This window comes from Aedes aegypti, chromosome 1 (assembly GCF_002204515.2).
Source record: "Aedes aegypti strain LVP_AGWG chromosome 1, AaegL5.0 Primary Assembly, whole genome shotgun sequence".
NCBI classification, from domain to species: Eukaryota; Metazoa; Arthropoda; class Insecta; order Diptera; family Culicidae; genus Aedes; species Aedes aegypti.
Window position 1 is genome coordinate 222,135,878 of NC_035107.1, and position 15,244 is coordinate 222,151,121.

A 15,244-nucleotide genomic window follows, 5' to 3' on the forward strand; every position below is an offset into this window, starting at 1 on the left:
CACATTCTTGAGTTGAGAAAGTGAGTTAGAAAATAAGCTGGTGAAACGGGAATGGAAAAAAGAAGTTGGTGAGATACTGAGGTGAAGATGAAGTTGAGGAGAAATAAAAATTTTAGTTAAAAAGTAATAGCATAGGCATAAGCATAAGCATATACAGTGTTCGTTCGATTCTGGTACGGTGCATTTTAGGCACTGCTCGAATTTTGCACGGTTATATTTTGGCAATTTTGTTGTTCGATTTTTACACGGTTAGATTTGGGCAACATAACTGTTCGATTTTGGCACAGCATCTCCACAGTCGTCTCGGGAAGGAACTTATGTTACTAAGGTAGGACAGGCGATGAATCAGAGAGTCCTATGGCTGGCGATATGATCCACCAAAAATATAATCTCCACGATAATTGTGATCCAAACACAAACACGATTTACCTTGACCTGATGCTCACCCCACGCAGGGCATTTGTTTTTCATATCAATAATTTTATTGAATTATCAAAGAACGTACTTTTTGCAAAAGTAGATTTTGTTCTAGCATGAAAAGTCTGGCAGAAACTTTGTCGAAAATATTCATATTTTTGTATAAAATGATAATAGTGCGCCGCGCTTCTGATAAAAAATGTCAAAGGGCGCCGTGATTACAAAAAGTTTGGGAACCCCTGCTCTAGCTAATCCATATGTAGTTACTAATAGCTGATATTACCAGTTAGGAATACTACAAGCAACTTCTAAAGGTACTAAAATGACAGGTAACTTCTTAAATTTAGTACCATACACTTCTAGTCAAATGTTTGGGGTCACCCCTTGAAAAACATGTAAAAGTTTTATGGTCATATCTCTGCGAATTTACATCAAATTTCAAATCTTTTAAGCTCATTTGAAAGATAAGGAATGAAACTAATTTTGTACAAAGTTGGCAGGCAATATTTTTTTACATTTAATATATGAAAAATTGACACAAAAGTCATTTTGGTCATCGACCAAAAGTGTTGGGTCACCCCTTAGTATGAAGCAGTCCATAAAAGTTTGAGTTCATTTTCGTAAGACTTATAATGAGTACTATTCATTATCCTTCACCAGCAGTGTAGAAATATAATTTTGAAAAAAAAAATGATAGAGATATGAACGAAAAATTGTTACATTTTTTATGAAAGAGACTCAAAACTTAAGTATTGCAACATACTAAGGGGTGACCCAAAAATTTTATCAATGACATCAGTTGATATTTTTTGGAATACCTTTTTTCCTAGATTTTTCCGCCATGATCTCTTAAAAGTGGCTGAGAGGGTATAGAACTAGGCTTCTATTACAACCTTCATCTCAAAATTTGGTAGGCGCAATTGAAAATATCAAAATTTTGGGTCATTTTTCCATACACTATATGGTCGATGTCCAGTCAGACCGGACCATGTATTTTTCAATGATTTTAGAAAAATGTCCTTCAGGCACTTGGGATATCACATCAAACGCTTTATTTTCTGAAATACCATAGTTCTTTTATGTAATAAAACATCTCTAACAAAATAGCATCGAAAAGTTCAGAGTTGTCAAAATTGTTGGCTTGTCTACACCTGTCCAAAATATCGCCTAGTTCACTCTGACTTAACACCGACCATATGTAAAAATTATTATCTGCAAACTATGTACAAAGTTTAATTCTTAATCTTTCAGATGAGCCTAAAGGATTTGAAATCGGATGAAAATTCGCAGAGATATTACCATAAAACTTATATATGTCTTTCAGGGGGTGACCCCAAACTGTATGTAGGGAGTGTATGTAGGTACTCTATGTGTAGTAGCATTTACCAAAGAACAAACCTTCATCATTTCAATAAACAAGAAAATAATACAATATTATCTACAAATCACCACACATGAAAAGTCAACTTTACGCACAATAATAGTTAAAATATTATTCTGTCTTTCACACTACAGTAGTTCTTTACAACAAATGAAAGTATCAACGCAATTTTTGTCGTTACATCCTCCTCAGAGTCATTAGCAATGCGCACCAAAAATCATGATCAAATTTCAAAAACGTGATTTGGTTTTATGGTGCCAACAAATTCAACCAGAATCATAAATGATGCGCACCCAAAATCATGATTCCAAATCCCAGTATCATGATTTCACTTTATGGTCCGAAAATATAATGATAATCATAAACGATGCGCACCAGAAATCATGATTTGGGATCCCAATGGCATGATTTAGCTGCATGATCCTGTAAAAAACGACCGGAATCATAAACCATGCGCACCTGGAATCATGATTCTAAAGCCTAAATATATGATTTAGCTTTATGGCGCTTGCAAACCCGACCAGAATCATAAAGATGCGCACCGGAAATTATGATTCCAAATCCCAACATCATGATTTAGCTTTATGATTCTGCCAAAAGTATAACGCACTGACTGCGTTACGGGTGCACCGAATCATGATATCATGCTTTCGAATCATGGTGTATTTTCATAAACTGAAAATACCCTAGGCTCCAGAAATCATGAGTCTTTTTTTATGATTTTGGGATCCGATTTTTACCCGTGTATAGTGGAGGATCCCATAAGAAATCAACGGATACCGCAACTATAGGAACACAAATTAAAAATGTACCGCAACTAAAGGAACAGTATACCAATAGTGGAGGTATTATTTTTCACTGACACGCCGTGGATTACTGCGAAGAAATCATTTTTCTCATTAAGTCAACGGTCGTTACTTCCCGTTACAACATTAACATGTACATAAATTGCGCTACTTGAATTTGGGCGTTTAAATGAGGTTCAATCGTGCTTAGTACCTCCACTATTGGTACATTTACCCTACTATGATATCATCCCCTTCTAAACCGTGAATTTAATTAACTCCTAAACTATTTACAGCTTCCGCAAAACGACCACCAGGGACGGGTTTGGTGAGAACGTCCGTTTTCTGAAGCTCTGATGTAACGAGATCGCATTCTTCTCGAGTTGCTCTCTTATAAAGTGGTGCCTCGAGTCGATGTTTTACTTCGAGGCGAATTTCCTATCTCCTTTTGTGCCAAACAGATCGCGCTTTGGTTGTCACAGAAGATAGAGACCGTGAGATCTATTTGGAACATCTCTCCAAGGAATCCACGTCATCAAACTGCTTCTTGCGTAGCCCCCGACAGAGCCATGTACTCAGCCTCAGTAGTAGATAAGGCCACCGTCGGTTTACGCCTACAGCTCCATCAGGTCCGTCCCACTCGAGCTCAGATTGTGTACCACTTCTAGTACTGCATTTGGTCCCTCGGTAGTGCAAGTTTGACACTTTTCATGGCATTCTAGATTACCTTATAAGCCATAAAATTTTGGGCAACTGCAAGAGACATGGAGGTCTTTAATTTGTCTAGGTATTTAATCATTTGTAAGGTACGCTGGGTTGCGGTGGGTGCGGTCCGCACCGGGCCCCGGATTCTTAGGGGCCCCGAGATCATGGTGAAAATTTCTCAGCATTAGAAATTGAGTTTTAATTTATCGGAAAAACAGGTTTGGAGAGGCCCTGAATTGGTAATAAGTAGGGGCCCCTATATCATATACCGGGTACCCCCGTTGGTTTGACCACATTTAATCTGAACACTTTTTAATTTGTACCCCGCTAATTTGCACATCGTTCAGATTAAAAATGGTTCAAACGTCATTTTGCTCATGGAACGGAGTAAAGTGAAATGAAATACTGTGGAACGGAACGGAGAATCAAAACAAAACAGTGAAAGAGATAACCAGGAACACGTTTCTAGGGTTACTAGATGTTCAAATTAAAAATGAACCCCGATGGTTTGCATGAGGTACCGTTCAAATTAACGGGGGTGCACTGTAGTATATTGATATGGGCAGCTTTTATTTCATCACTAAAGAACAGCACTTTTGAACAGAACATCGTGGTTTTGGATTCGAAAATACATTGCTCTGTTAATCATCGAATATCAATGGGGCCTCTATAACTTGAGCCTGAGGAAGCCATGAACTGGTTTGGAAACATTTTATTATGAGCCATTTTCTCCTGAACTAAGCCGAAATGATTATTTGTTCACAGTCTTCAAAAGTACCAAAGCATATTTCGATAACGCGAACAAAGGTGAACAAAGGTCTATAAAGTAGAAAAGCAAAACATCTTATCTATCTAAAGTTTATTGTTCCATTTTCACAATGTATCTTGATGTATATTCTTTAGGCTGCAGATATTACTACGCGACGAGTCCACAGGTTCATTGATTTTCATCTTCAGGAATTCTTCTAGAGATTCATTCAGAGCTTTACGTACAAAGACTTCTCCAAGGATCTCCCCAAGCTTTCTTATAGAGATTCCTCTAGCAAGTCTCCCAGGAATTTGAAATGATTTCTTAAGGCTAAGAAGGCCGTCATTCGTTTTGGCAACAATGATGACCCTTCAGCTTGCATTTCAAAGTGATAAAACTCAGTCTCGATAGTTTATATTAACTTGAAAAAGTATCACTGTACGCGCTAACATGCATAAAGTATGCTGATACTACTGTGTCAGTGTTAAACCAACTGATTTTCTTTGATTCGATATCGTGAGATTAATTAGGAATAATCATCAACGACGCGTATCGTATTGTAGGTTCGGTCAATCATTAGAAAATGCATTTCGCCGAAGTTGGATTTTTCTCGAAATCTATGCAAGATACCCTACTTCGGAAGTAGGGTGCATTCAAGTGCATCCAGATGCGAATCGAATGCACCACTTCCGAAGTTAGGTATCTGCCATAGGTTCTGAGAAAAATCCAACTTCGGCGAGAAACTACTTCTAAGTTTTTACCGCGCCGACAATAATCCGGGGGCAAAATGATCGCTGGGGTGAATTTGATCAGGTCGATACAGAAAAAACATTTCCTTCCAAGGATGCTGAAGATTTTATTGGCACCACAGACATTCCATGTTTTCTAGTTTATAGATGTCCAATGATGATTATGAACTATTTAATTTTTAATAGGATCAGTTTTGCCCCCAAATATTCATAGTTTTTGAAGAAGTAAGCAATACTGTTGGAAATGTCTGTGCTCAACAATCCACCGGTGCTATGCCTACATATTAACTTTTAAAGCTTAAAATGTGGTGTATGCTTCATTGTGAATTACTCAACCTATTTTTGATACCATACAGCATAGCAAATATTGTTTTTGCCAATAAAACCGTTTAATCTCGAATAATGTGCTTATTTTAATGGCAATTGCCTACATTTAGGCGTATTAGGCAAATTTTCAAAGTTTTATTTTGCAATAAACTGATCAAATACTCGAGTTGTAAGAATTTTGATTTCATTTTCAGATTCAGGAGACACAAATTTAGGTAGACAGGAAAAATTTGAATTCTAAAATCTGCTTTGTAGGGGGGTCCGTAGCCTTGAGGTTACGCTTTCGCTTCATAAGCGGAAGGTAATGGATTCAATTCCCAGCCCCTCCAAAAATAACCCGTCCAGCCACCAGAAGACGCCGCACGGAGGACCGTGCATAGGGGAGCACATCCATCCTCCGTCAGTATCAGATGGTGACTGAGACAAATCGACCCACTTCGCAGGCATCTAGCCTCAAACGACTCAGGAACACGGCAAAACGAACCACCGCAAGAGCAATGGACTATGGCTTATGGAAATCGATTGGACCAACAGCAGAGCACTCTCCTACCTGCTCGGTGTGAGAGCAAAAGAGCAGAAGAGAGTGAAAGCAGATGTAAATATAGATTAGTTAAAAATAGAACTGTATCGGTAAGGAAGATACAGATAAAACTGATTCCGGCACAGTAGTGGCCACGAGCACGGAGTGCCTTAATAAAAAAAAAAAATCTGCTTTGTGATATGATGGTCAATTTCACCCCAAAGTGTCATTTTAGTTTTTTTGATTTTAAAACTTTTATTATGATATGTTAAATTTTATGTCATGAAAAATTTATTTCTTAAACTGATAAAGATCAATGGAGTACTGATTTTGTTGAATTTCACTTGACAATATTTGAATTCCGAAGGATGACACAACAAAAAGTTGTAAACTAGTGATCAATTTGCCCCCGGATTACGGTACGAATTTCAATGAAGGCCTACTTCGCCTTAAGAAATGCTAAGAGAAATTCCTTCAACATTTACTCCAGAAAATTCTTCAGCAGTCCAATAACGGAATAATAACGAAACTTCTTTCAGAAATGCTTGTAACTATTCCTCCAGGTATTGAACTGAGACTCCTTATTCCTAAATAATTTAGGAATGAGGTATAACAAAATAACGAAGGTGTATTCTACGATTGGTGTAATTCGTGTACATTATTTCGAGAAATCATACAAGAATTCCTCGAAAGTCTCTCATGGCAATTTTTCAGAAACCACTGGAAGTGTTTTCGGAACCTATCTGTCAATAATTACTCCACTGATTATCTCTGAAATTGCTCCATGAATTCTTGCAAGGATTTCCATTCCAAGGATTCTCATTAATTCCTCATTACTTTCTCCATAGAAAATGATTACTTACAAAGATTTCTGTAATTATTTTTTGAAGTAAATTCTACTTGGATTCATAAATTTGAAGATTTATGTAGTGTTTAAAACCACAAAAACCTACAGTAACTATTCCTGTAACTCCTCACAATTCCACTCGAGATTTACCAGGACTTTCCTCTAGCAAATTTTGATTGGGTAATTTTCCAATTATTTAATGTCTATGACGGCTCTTCCAAGACTTGCTCTAAATTCCCGAAGGGATCCGGAGATCTTTGAAAGTTGTAGGAATTTATCATATCATGTATTTCATCAGTGATATTTTTACGATTTCGTTCAGAAATATGTCTAGTTTTTTTTAATAAAATAAAAATCTGAAAATTTTCTTAAGCATCTTCGTGGACACATTCCTAAAGAATTCTTGTAATAATTTTTTGAGGACTAATTTGGGAAACTTTTTATGGCAATCTGTGGAAAAAACAGGGGGTTTCATTGGCCCAAAATAGCCATGTGTGACAGAACATGAGACTGAAAGTAGAAATATGGTAGAAGAACTCTTGCTCTCCACAATATGTATTCAAGGCTCCTCTGCTTGTCGCAAGCTCACTTTGAATGTTTTAATTTTTTTTTTCATACAAGTGAGTCAGCAATAAGCGGGGCGCCGCAAATTCATAATTTTGGAAGCCCGGGATTAGCATATTCCAGTTTTTTTTTTCAAAACTGAGAACCAGGAAAATCTGTTAGTGGAATCCGATTTTTCTTCTAAATCATACATTATATTCCATGTTTTTATATATAGGTAGAAACCCCTTATATCGGCAGTCGAAGAGTCAAGCATTTACGAGTTCTGCCATCTAGATCTAATGATTGCCTGATTACGCACTACCTGCCATCATCCTCCAAATTCTTGAAATACTTGGTTCCGGTTCACCCCCAGATACAATTAACGTTGTTCGAGGCAGTGTTCTAATAAACATGTGAACTATATAGAATTTACTGATACCAACTGATTCATAAATCGTGTTCACATTGATTAATATTTGTGGACAAATTTTTTGCCAATTTATAAATTGTGGTTTTAGACAATGTTCAAATAAGGGAAAATTTTAAATATTTTCATTAACTTAAATGACAACATTGTGCATGAACTGTAGGTATATAAACCCCACTTTACCATTCGGCATTTATTTCATAAAATAATATTGTTTATTTTGCTCTCTATAATTTTTCAAATTTAAGCAGAGCCTTAAATGATTAATAACTGTGGGACAAGTGTATAAGTATTGAATATATTGTCTCTTTATTTAACTTTGAGTGTCATCAACTTGTTGAATTCCACCGGCACCGGAAGATTATAGCCCATTTTAACTAGATCGATGAATCGCTTCACCACCTCATCTTGGAATCCCACTTTTGCCGCGGGCACCTGCGATCCCGGATGCGAGAACACAGTTGCGCTTAGAGTCAGTCCAAATGCCCTGCAAAATGAAATTCTTGCCCGAAGTATCTCCGTGGCGATTCCCAATCCCCGATAGATGGGATGAACCGATAGGCCCCAAGCCGACAGGAAGCAGTCCACTTGGTGGGTGTCGAAAAGTTTCCCCTGCTCTGTCATGTAAAGCGTTGCACTTACAAAGTCTCTCACTGCTGGACTTTCGAACTGTTAAAAAAAAATAAAAAAGAGAGATAACGTTCAACCAACTGTCATGACACACTAACCTTTGAACAGTCCGTTCCGTCATCCCGCGTCACAACCGTCAGCATATTCAAACCTACGATTTCGTCACTTCCCTCGCGGAAACAGACAACGACACACTGCTGATTGGCCACCTGGCGCCAGATGGTTGCAATTTCTCGCACCCCCACCGGGTCATTGATCAAACCAAGGCTGCGACAGATCGGTTCATCCCGCAGGAAATGGGTGCACATGTGCTGAATGGCATCGTCGACTCGTTCCGGTGGGAGATCCTGTACACGATAGTTGATCAAACGATTGTCGCTGGTGGGGTCTCCTGCTTGAAATGTGTGCCAAATTTGGGGAAAAGGGATGTGATCTGGACGCTTCCAGGTGGCCATCCTCGACGAAGCAACGAGATTGAGATGTGAAATGGGATGCGGTTGGAGTTAAACTAACTGGGCTCTCTTGATTACAGTGTGCGGAGAAGATGTGCTTATCTTGTGAATTAACTGTTGTTTTAAAGTGGTGCATTGCACTGCATCCAACTCGATTTGCAGTACTACATCGCTGCGTTCAACGCTTTAAAGAGTTAACGGTCTGAATGCGCTGGACCTTTAAAATGAGTGTTTTCAAGGCGAATTTAATATATCGTCAAGCTACCATTCACCGTGCATTCAAGAAAAATTTGTACTTCAAAAAATTTTATAACTTTTCCAAATAATCTGAAGCGTACTAGAATACCACTACGTAGGAGCATGCAATTATATTATGATTCAGGGAAAAATCTAAAACTAGTGATGCCTAACAAAAACTTCACAGCAAAAAATTCTCAAATTTACATGGCACGTAATATTTTATGATAATCATGTAAAACAAGTTGCAACTGAACATTCAACGATAATTAATGTAAACTGTCTCATTGCATTCGATAATGCTTGCAAACTTGAGTGAAATTGAAACATTGCATGATCTTCCTTTCAACATTCGCCAATGTTGCATGCTTTCTTGCATCTTGAAAGTGAAATTGCAAACTAGAATTCTCGGTTTACATGATTCTACGCTGAATATTCTGTCAAAAATAATGCACATGGATGGATCGACGGCTTGTCATTCCATGTGCATTATTTATGATTGAATTTTCAGCGTGAAAATCATGTAAACCGTGCCGTTTTGCATGCAACATTCTTCGAGAGAAGACGTTTCGCGTTCAATATTAAGGATTTTGGTAACAATGTTGTATATAATAGATGTGTTTATAGGTTTTATCATTGAATAATACATGAGAGATGGCTTTACATGATTGAAACTAAAATAACGTTACGTGTAAATCTAAGATTTTTTTTGGTGTGTTACTCAAAAATTATGTTTGAAAATGTCATGTTAAGGTCGCCTCGTACCGTTCTATGTCACAATTTACCGTGCACACTGTTTGTATTTTTAATTTCTTTATTAGTATCATTCCAAACATTACATTCATTTCTTATATCTTAGTGTTCTACACACCAAAAAAATCTTAGATTTACACGTAACGTAATATTAGCCTCAATCATGCAAAGCCATTTATCATGTATTATTCAATGATAAAACCTATAAACACATCTATTACCACACATTGTTACCAAAATCCTTAATATTGAACGCGAAACGTCTTCTCTCGAAGAATGTTGCATGCAAAACGGCACGGTTTACATGATTTTCACGCTGAAAATTCAATCATAAATAATGCACATGGAATGACAAGCCGTCGATCCATCCATGTGCATTATTTTTGACAGAATATTCAGCGTAGAATCATGTAAACCGAGAATTCTAGTTTGCAATTTCACTTTCAAGATGCAAGAAAGCATGCAACATTGGCGAATGTTGAAAGGAAGATCATGCAATGTTTCAATTTCACTCAAGTTTGCAAGCATTATCGAATGCAATGAGACAGTTTACATTAATTATCGTTGAATGTTCAGTTGCAACTTGTTTTACATGATTATCATAAAACATTACGTGCCATGTAAATTTGAGAATTTTTTGCTGTGTATGTTAAACAATACTAGCATCCTAATTAGCTAAAACAAGATTTTATTAACATTTTGTAAACCACATAGGGTCGATGTACCAATAGCCGCATAGCTAAGAACAAAAATTCGTATAAAATCGAAAAATAACGCTAGCGTCATTATTTTTACATCATCTGAAAGCTTTTTATCTTGGTTTTGTGGGAAAAATATGAAAACAAAAAAAAACTCAAATGTTTGTATTTATTATCACGTGTGCCACTATAGGAATACATGTGCCTATAGTAGCACTATTTCTAATTTCTGTTCCTATAGTAGCACTAGCATCACGGCGTTGGCAAAATACTTATCAAAACCGTATATTTACAAAACTTTTATATTTTTCCTACAAAGTGTGGATCAAAAGCTTTCGTTTGATGTAAAAAAAGTTCTTAATTCATCAATTATTTCGTATAATAAAAAATAGTTTCTCTCAGTAGTGCTACTATAGGAACAATAGGTTTACTATAGGCGCAAGGGAGCTCAAATTTTAAGCAAAACTAATTATTTCCATCATTTTTTGAACAATATCAATCTGTGTATCAATGGTACTTAGATAAATAGCTCCTGACCTTTATGTCAAAAAATGGTTTGAAAAGATTTATGGCAAAACGGCCGTAAAAAGCCACTAGTGCGACTATAGGGGACTGTCCACTAAGGGAACACCGACCCTATTACATTTCATTTGCCGTAGCAGTTCAGATTTTTTACAGGTGAGTTGATTTCACCTGCTTATAAGTGAGCATACCCCATCAAATCGGTCATTACGATAAACAAAAAAGTTAGCATCTCTCAAGTTTGGATCCAGGCTTCAAATAAGCTTCAGTAATAACTGCTATATATATGTTTTTAACTCTTAGAAAATTAAACAGCCCGTCTCTTTAGCATTTAAAAACGAGCATTCTAATACAAAATATTCAAATAATTGTTTGGATCCATTAGAAAAATGTAATCCAACAGCAATTTGATTATTTAATTTCACACCAACTTGGACTGCTTCCGTCATAGTGGTGGTTTTGATACATTTGATTCAGTTGTTTAGTTAAAAAAAAATAAAATTAGAGGGAGACATATGACTTGAAGTGGGTACATTATCTGATGATTTTCTGTTAAATTTTTTGGTAGACGAAGAGGCGGAGTAGAAGTTTCCTGTGGCGGCCGGGTTTTTCTATTTGATTTGAAACAACTATTTATTTATTGATCATCATCTTCAGTAATTGAACTGCACAGACTGATTTCTTAATAGTTATGATAATACTACTTTCATTCAAAGCGTAGGACAATTAACAACGATACATATTTAAGCATGAAATATCTTCAAACTTAGTTCATCAACTTCGCTAACTAATCAGCAGAATATAAACATAGAATCGTTTTCAAAAAGTTGGGTTTCGTTAATGATCAGGTCGATTTCTACTTTAAACGAGATAAAGTCCATTGTAGAAACGTCTTTCCAACTTGGTTTTAGGCAATGGATTGCGTAAATTTGGTCATTTGATCATTTGATTCACTTCATCTGCAGTAACCTCGTTGGCAATATTCGAAAGGTAGAGCTGGAATGTATCATTCAGTTCATTACGCTGTTCGACATAATAGGAAGATGGATCATTGGACGGATTTTTTGTTGATTACAGCGGCGGCACTTCATTTGACGACGATGAAAATACATTTTGCAATGAAGTTTGAGATGTAGAGATCAGGGAGCCAATTGTAGCATTCAACTCATTCAACCTTTCATCCATCTTAGTCATTTCACTTTTAATAGAGTCAACTTCGGCTATAACAGGATTGTTCATTGACTTCACAGCGTTAACAGTTGAACGATAACGCACAGACAAACAGACGTAACACTTAGAACAAATCTCGATCAAAATCATAGTCACGAGGACATGTGCGCCCAATGCTAAAATTATTGTATTTGGCCGACGGGCCAACAGATGGCGGTAGTGTGCAAACGTCAAACGCGAACAAAAACGATGCGAGCGCTGCGGGTGGCGGATTGGCCACCTACCATATTTTTGAATCGACCGTTAAAAAGGTGGTCAATGGACAATGATGAGAGTGTGACGTCTGTTTGTCTGTGGATAAAGCATATCTTCCATCAACATACGGCAGTCATCGCACATCCACATTATTGCGGCGCTTATATTAAATCCACATCCAGCGGCGGCGGTAACGCGCAGAAGATATGCGCGCAATTCAAACGCAACGTCAAAATTCAAGTAGGCTTGGATTTTTTCGTCGTTCAAGGACACACATGTTTCAAATTTGCTAAATCTAAAACATTTGGTGATTTTCATTACTACTGCGACCGTATATCGACATTTTCAGATAATCGCATTACGTGGATTTATCTTGCAGAGCACAATATACTTCAATAGAGATAAACAACCGCTTCTTCGTCGGAAAGTCCAACGCACTTAGAATGGAACCGACGGATACCTTCGCAAAAACCTTCGCAAACTACTACAGATTCATCAGCGCAACAATCGTTTCTGCATGAGTTGCAATTTTGTTCCATTTTGTCACACCCTATCTTGATTCGTGATTCCAATTCTCAGAGCTAGGTGGTGTTACGCATCCAATCGCAAAACTAAACAGTACGGTGGCTACATCTACTTTTCGCTGCGGCAATTTTCGAAGCGATGATGGTTGTGTTTTTTGTTCGCTGCAAGTACGCAAAAGTAAACAGTGTCATCGAAAATCGGTTGAATTTTGTATAAAATCTCAATTTTCAACGATGGATTCCAGTGAAAAAGGTAGAAAAAAAGTCATTATAGTGTTTATGAATAAAAATTGTTCTGAACTGTTCTACTATTTAATAAAAAATGAGATCCGGATTTCTTTAGTATATGCTGGCTGACGAGTTTTGTTGTGATGAATTCCTTTGCAGTACCCGAGGATCGTGACGTTGAAATAAAAAATGTGGATATATTAGATTACGTTGGCGATTCGACGAGGCCAGGAAGGTTTTGCGGTTTTTGACGCCAATCACATAATCTGTCTGGGGTACCGTGCTTACAATATTGGGAGTGTCAGTATCACAGCATATGTGACCTAATGCTCTCATCCCGGTAGTCATCCGCACCAGGTAAACCTGAACCTGGGGACGTCAGTTTCAGAATGGATACTGACCTGCTCATGTTAAGCAGGCACTGCAAAGTGCAAGCATATCATCGCATGCCTGCTTTACATCGAAAAGTAAGTAATGGATTGTCTTGATGTATATGTACTTCCGGTGGAAGGGTAGTAGGGTGACATAAATCATGATTATTTTTATAATTTTAACAGGTACAAACGCCTCGAGTTCCTTTCGGGTACTGATGTTACCCAGGCATGGGGAATGTCAAAATCACAAAAATCGGTTGCTTGGGGAGCAAAACGTGTACGGGACATGTGTTGCGTACCACTTCCCAAAAAGCTAAAGGAACAGCACATCCCCGATGATGGAAGGATTATATCCGAATCATTCCACCGTATTCTTGAGGGTAATTATGTATATAGGTATATTCAAGTAGTAGGGCGACTTGTTATATTTTCGGCAATTTTGTTTTCTTCGCCATGAATGGTTTTCTAATAGTTATTGGGCTCAAGATTTGCATCAATACTATATAAATAACCCAAGTAGCACTGGTAACAAATGATTCAATATTTTAGAAAAATAAAACAAATTACATTGTCGTTGCATTTCAGATAATTTGTAGCATATCTTATTGATGATTTTTAATTTTGGTTCTTAAATTATTGCATTGTAACTTCCACTTTGTTTACATTACATAGGTGTCGCATTTTTACTTGCATGTAACTTAACCTAGAGCTGTCAAAATGAATAAGTTACATTGAAATTGAATCTATGGTTGCAAAGAAACAAACAACACGCTAGGTTACATACAGATTGCTAAGTCACATGTGTGTAACAGCATGAAGTTTGTTTACCATTTGTCATAGGGGAAGGGGTGAAAAAATGAACAGGATGGTAAAATGAACACCGAACTTGTTACGCATGAACAACAAATTTCAATAATTTTTATCACGCACGGATGATTTAGAGCATAAATAAGAGTGTTTTTTGTTGATACGGAGATAAATTGAAGTCAGAACCACGTTCAGAAATTAAAACTGATGTAATTTTAGGTACGGAGATGTTGAGGTTTTTCAATGAGGTGAATATCGTAATGATATGATTATCGTAATGATATATCAAAATGATAAATATATCGTAATGATAAAATTCAAAAATGTTTGTTTTGCTCGTGTGTTTTACCACCAGCATAAAATAAACATTTCCATTATATTTTAATGACAATGAAAGTATGTGAAAATTTAGCTGTCTTAGTCTTAATTCGTGTCGCTGCGTTAATTAACATCTGAGTGATTCCAAGCAACAGCACCAAAATTTGGTAAATTTTTTAATTCATTTTTTTCTATTGAGCTGAAACTTTGCACAGTTTTCCAGTTCCATCTAAATCGTCATTTTCCGATATCAAATTTTCAAGTTGAGTCACGACTAACTTTTCAAAAGGGTGTATGTGAAAATGGTTCAAAAATATTCAAAAAGCTGCACAGCAAAAACGGTTCGTTCGATTGTTAGACAACTAAAGAAACAAAGTTAGACAACTAAATAAAGATTCCAAAAAAAATACAAACAGTAAAAAATTTTTTTTTTTGCATTAAAAAACTTTTGACACAAAAACTCAAATATCTCAAAACCCTATCGGAATACCAACGTAATTTTTTGAGGGAAAAATAAAAATTTGGTGATGGTAAACCAATAAACAAAAAAGTTATGACATTTCAAACATGTCACAATTTTCACATTTAGTAGAAAAAAAAATTTTTTTTCGGTGTAAATTATTACGGGAACCACAGTTTGTTGCTGATTTCATTGTTAAGGGCCTTGCGTGAATTAAACAAGTCGTTTTCATAAATTTCATAAATATTATGTATATGTATAAATATTATATGTATATGTATATATGTATAAATTAAAATGAATTAACAGATTACACGAAAATAATTTTTTTTTTACCATGATATTTTTTTTAGAGTATGATCGA

General features: G+C 36.5%; 1 protein-coding gene across 1 annotated transcript; it reads right to left on the reverse strand.

The window, feature by feature from the left end:
* Positions 1–7,731: 7,731 nt before the first annotated feature.
* Positions 7,732–8,605, reverse strand: LOC5578808. The gene is made up of 2 exons (XM_001657123.2): positions 8,181–8,605; positions 7,732–8,121 (listed from the first exon to the last, which is right to left on the reverse strand). The coding sequence occupies exons 1-2, from the start codon at positions 8,535–8,537 to the stop codon at positions 7,762–7,764; spliced, it is 717 nt and encodes a 238-aa protein (XP_001657173.1). The 5' UTR covers positions 8,538–8,605; the 3' UTR covers positions 7,732–7,761.
* Positions 8,606–15,244: the final 6,639 nt, after the last annotated feature.

Excerpts from the sequence above, each read along its gene's own strand:
- LOC5578808 (XM_001657123.2), bottom strand. The coding sequence starts at position 8,537 with ATGGCCACCTGGAAGCGTCCAGATCACATCCCTTTTCCCCAAATTTGG. Across the intron at positions 8,122-8,180 it reads ACGGAACGGACTGTTCAAAG|TTCGAAAGTCCAGCAGTGAG; the intron begins GTTAGTGTGTCA and ends TTTTTTTAACAG.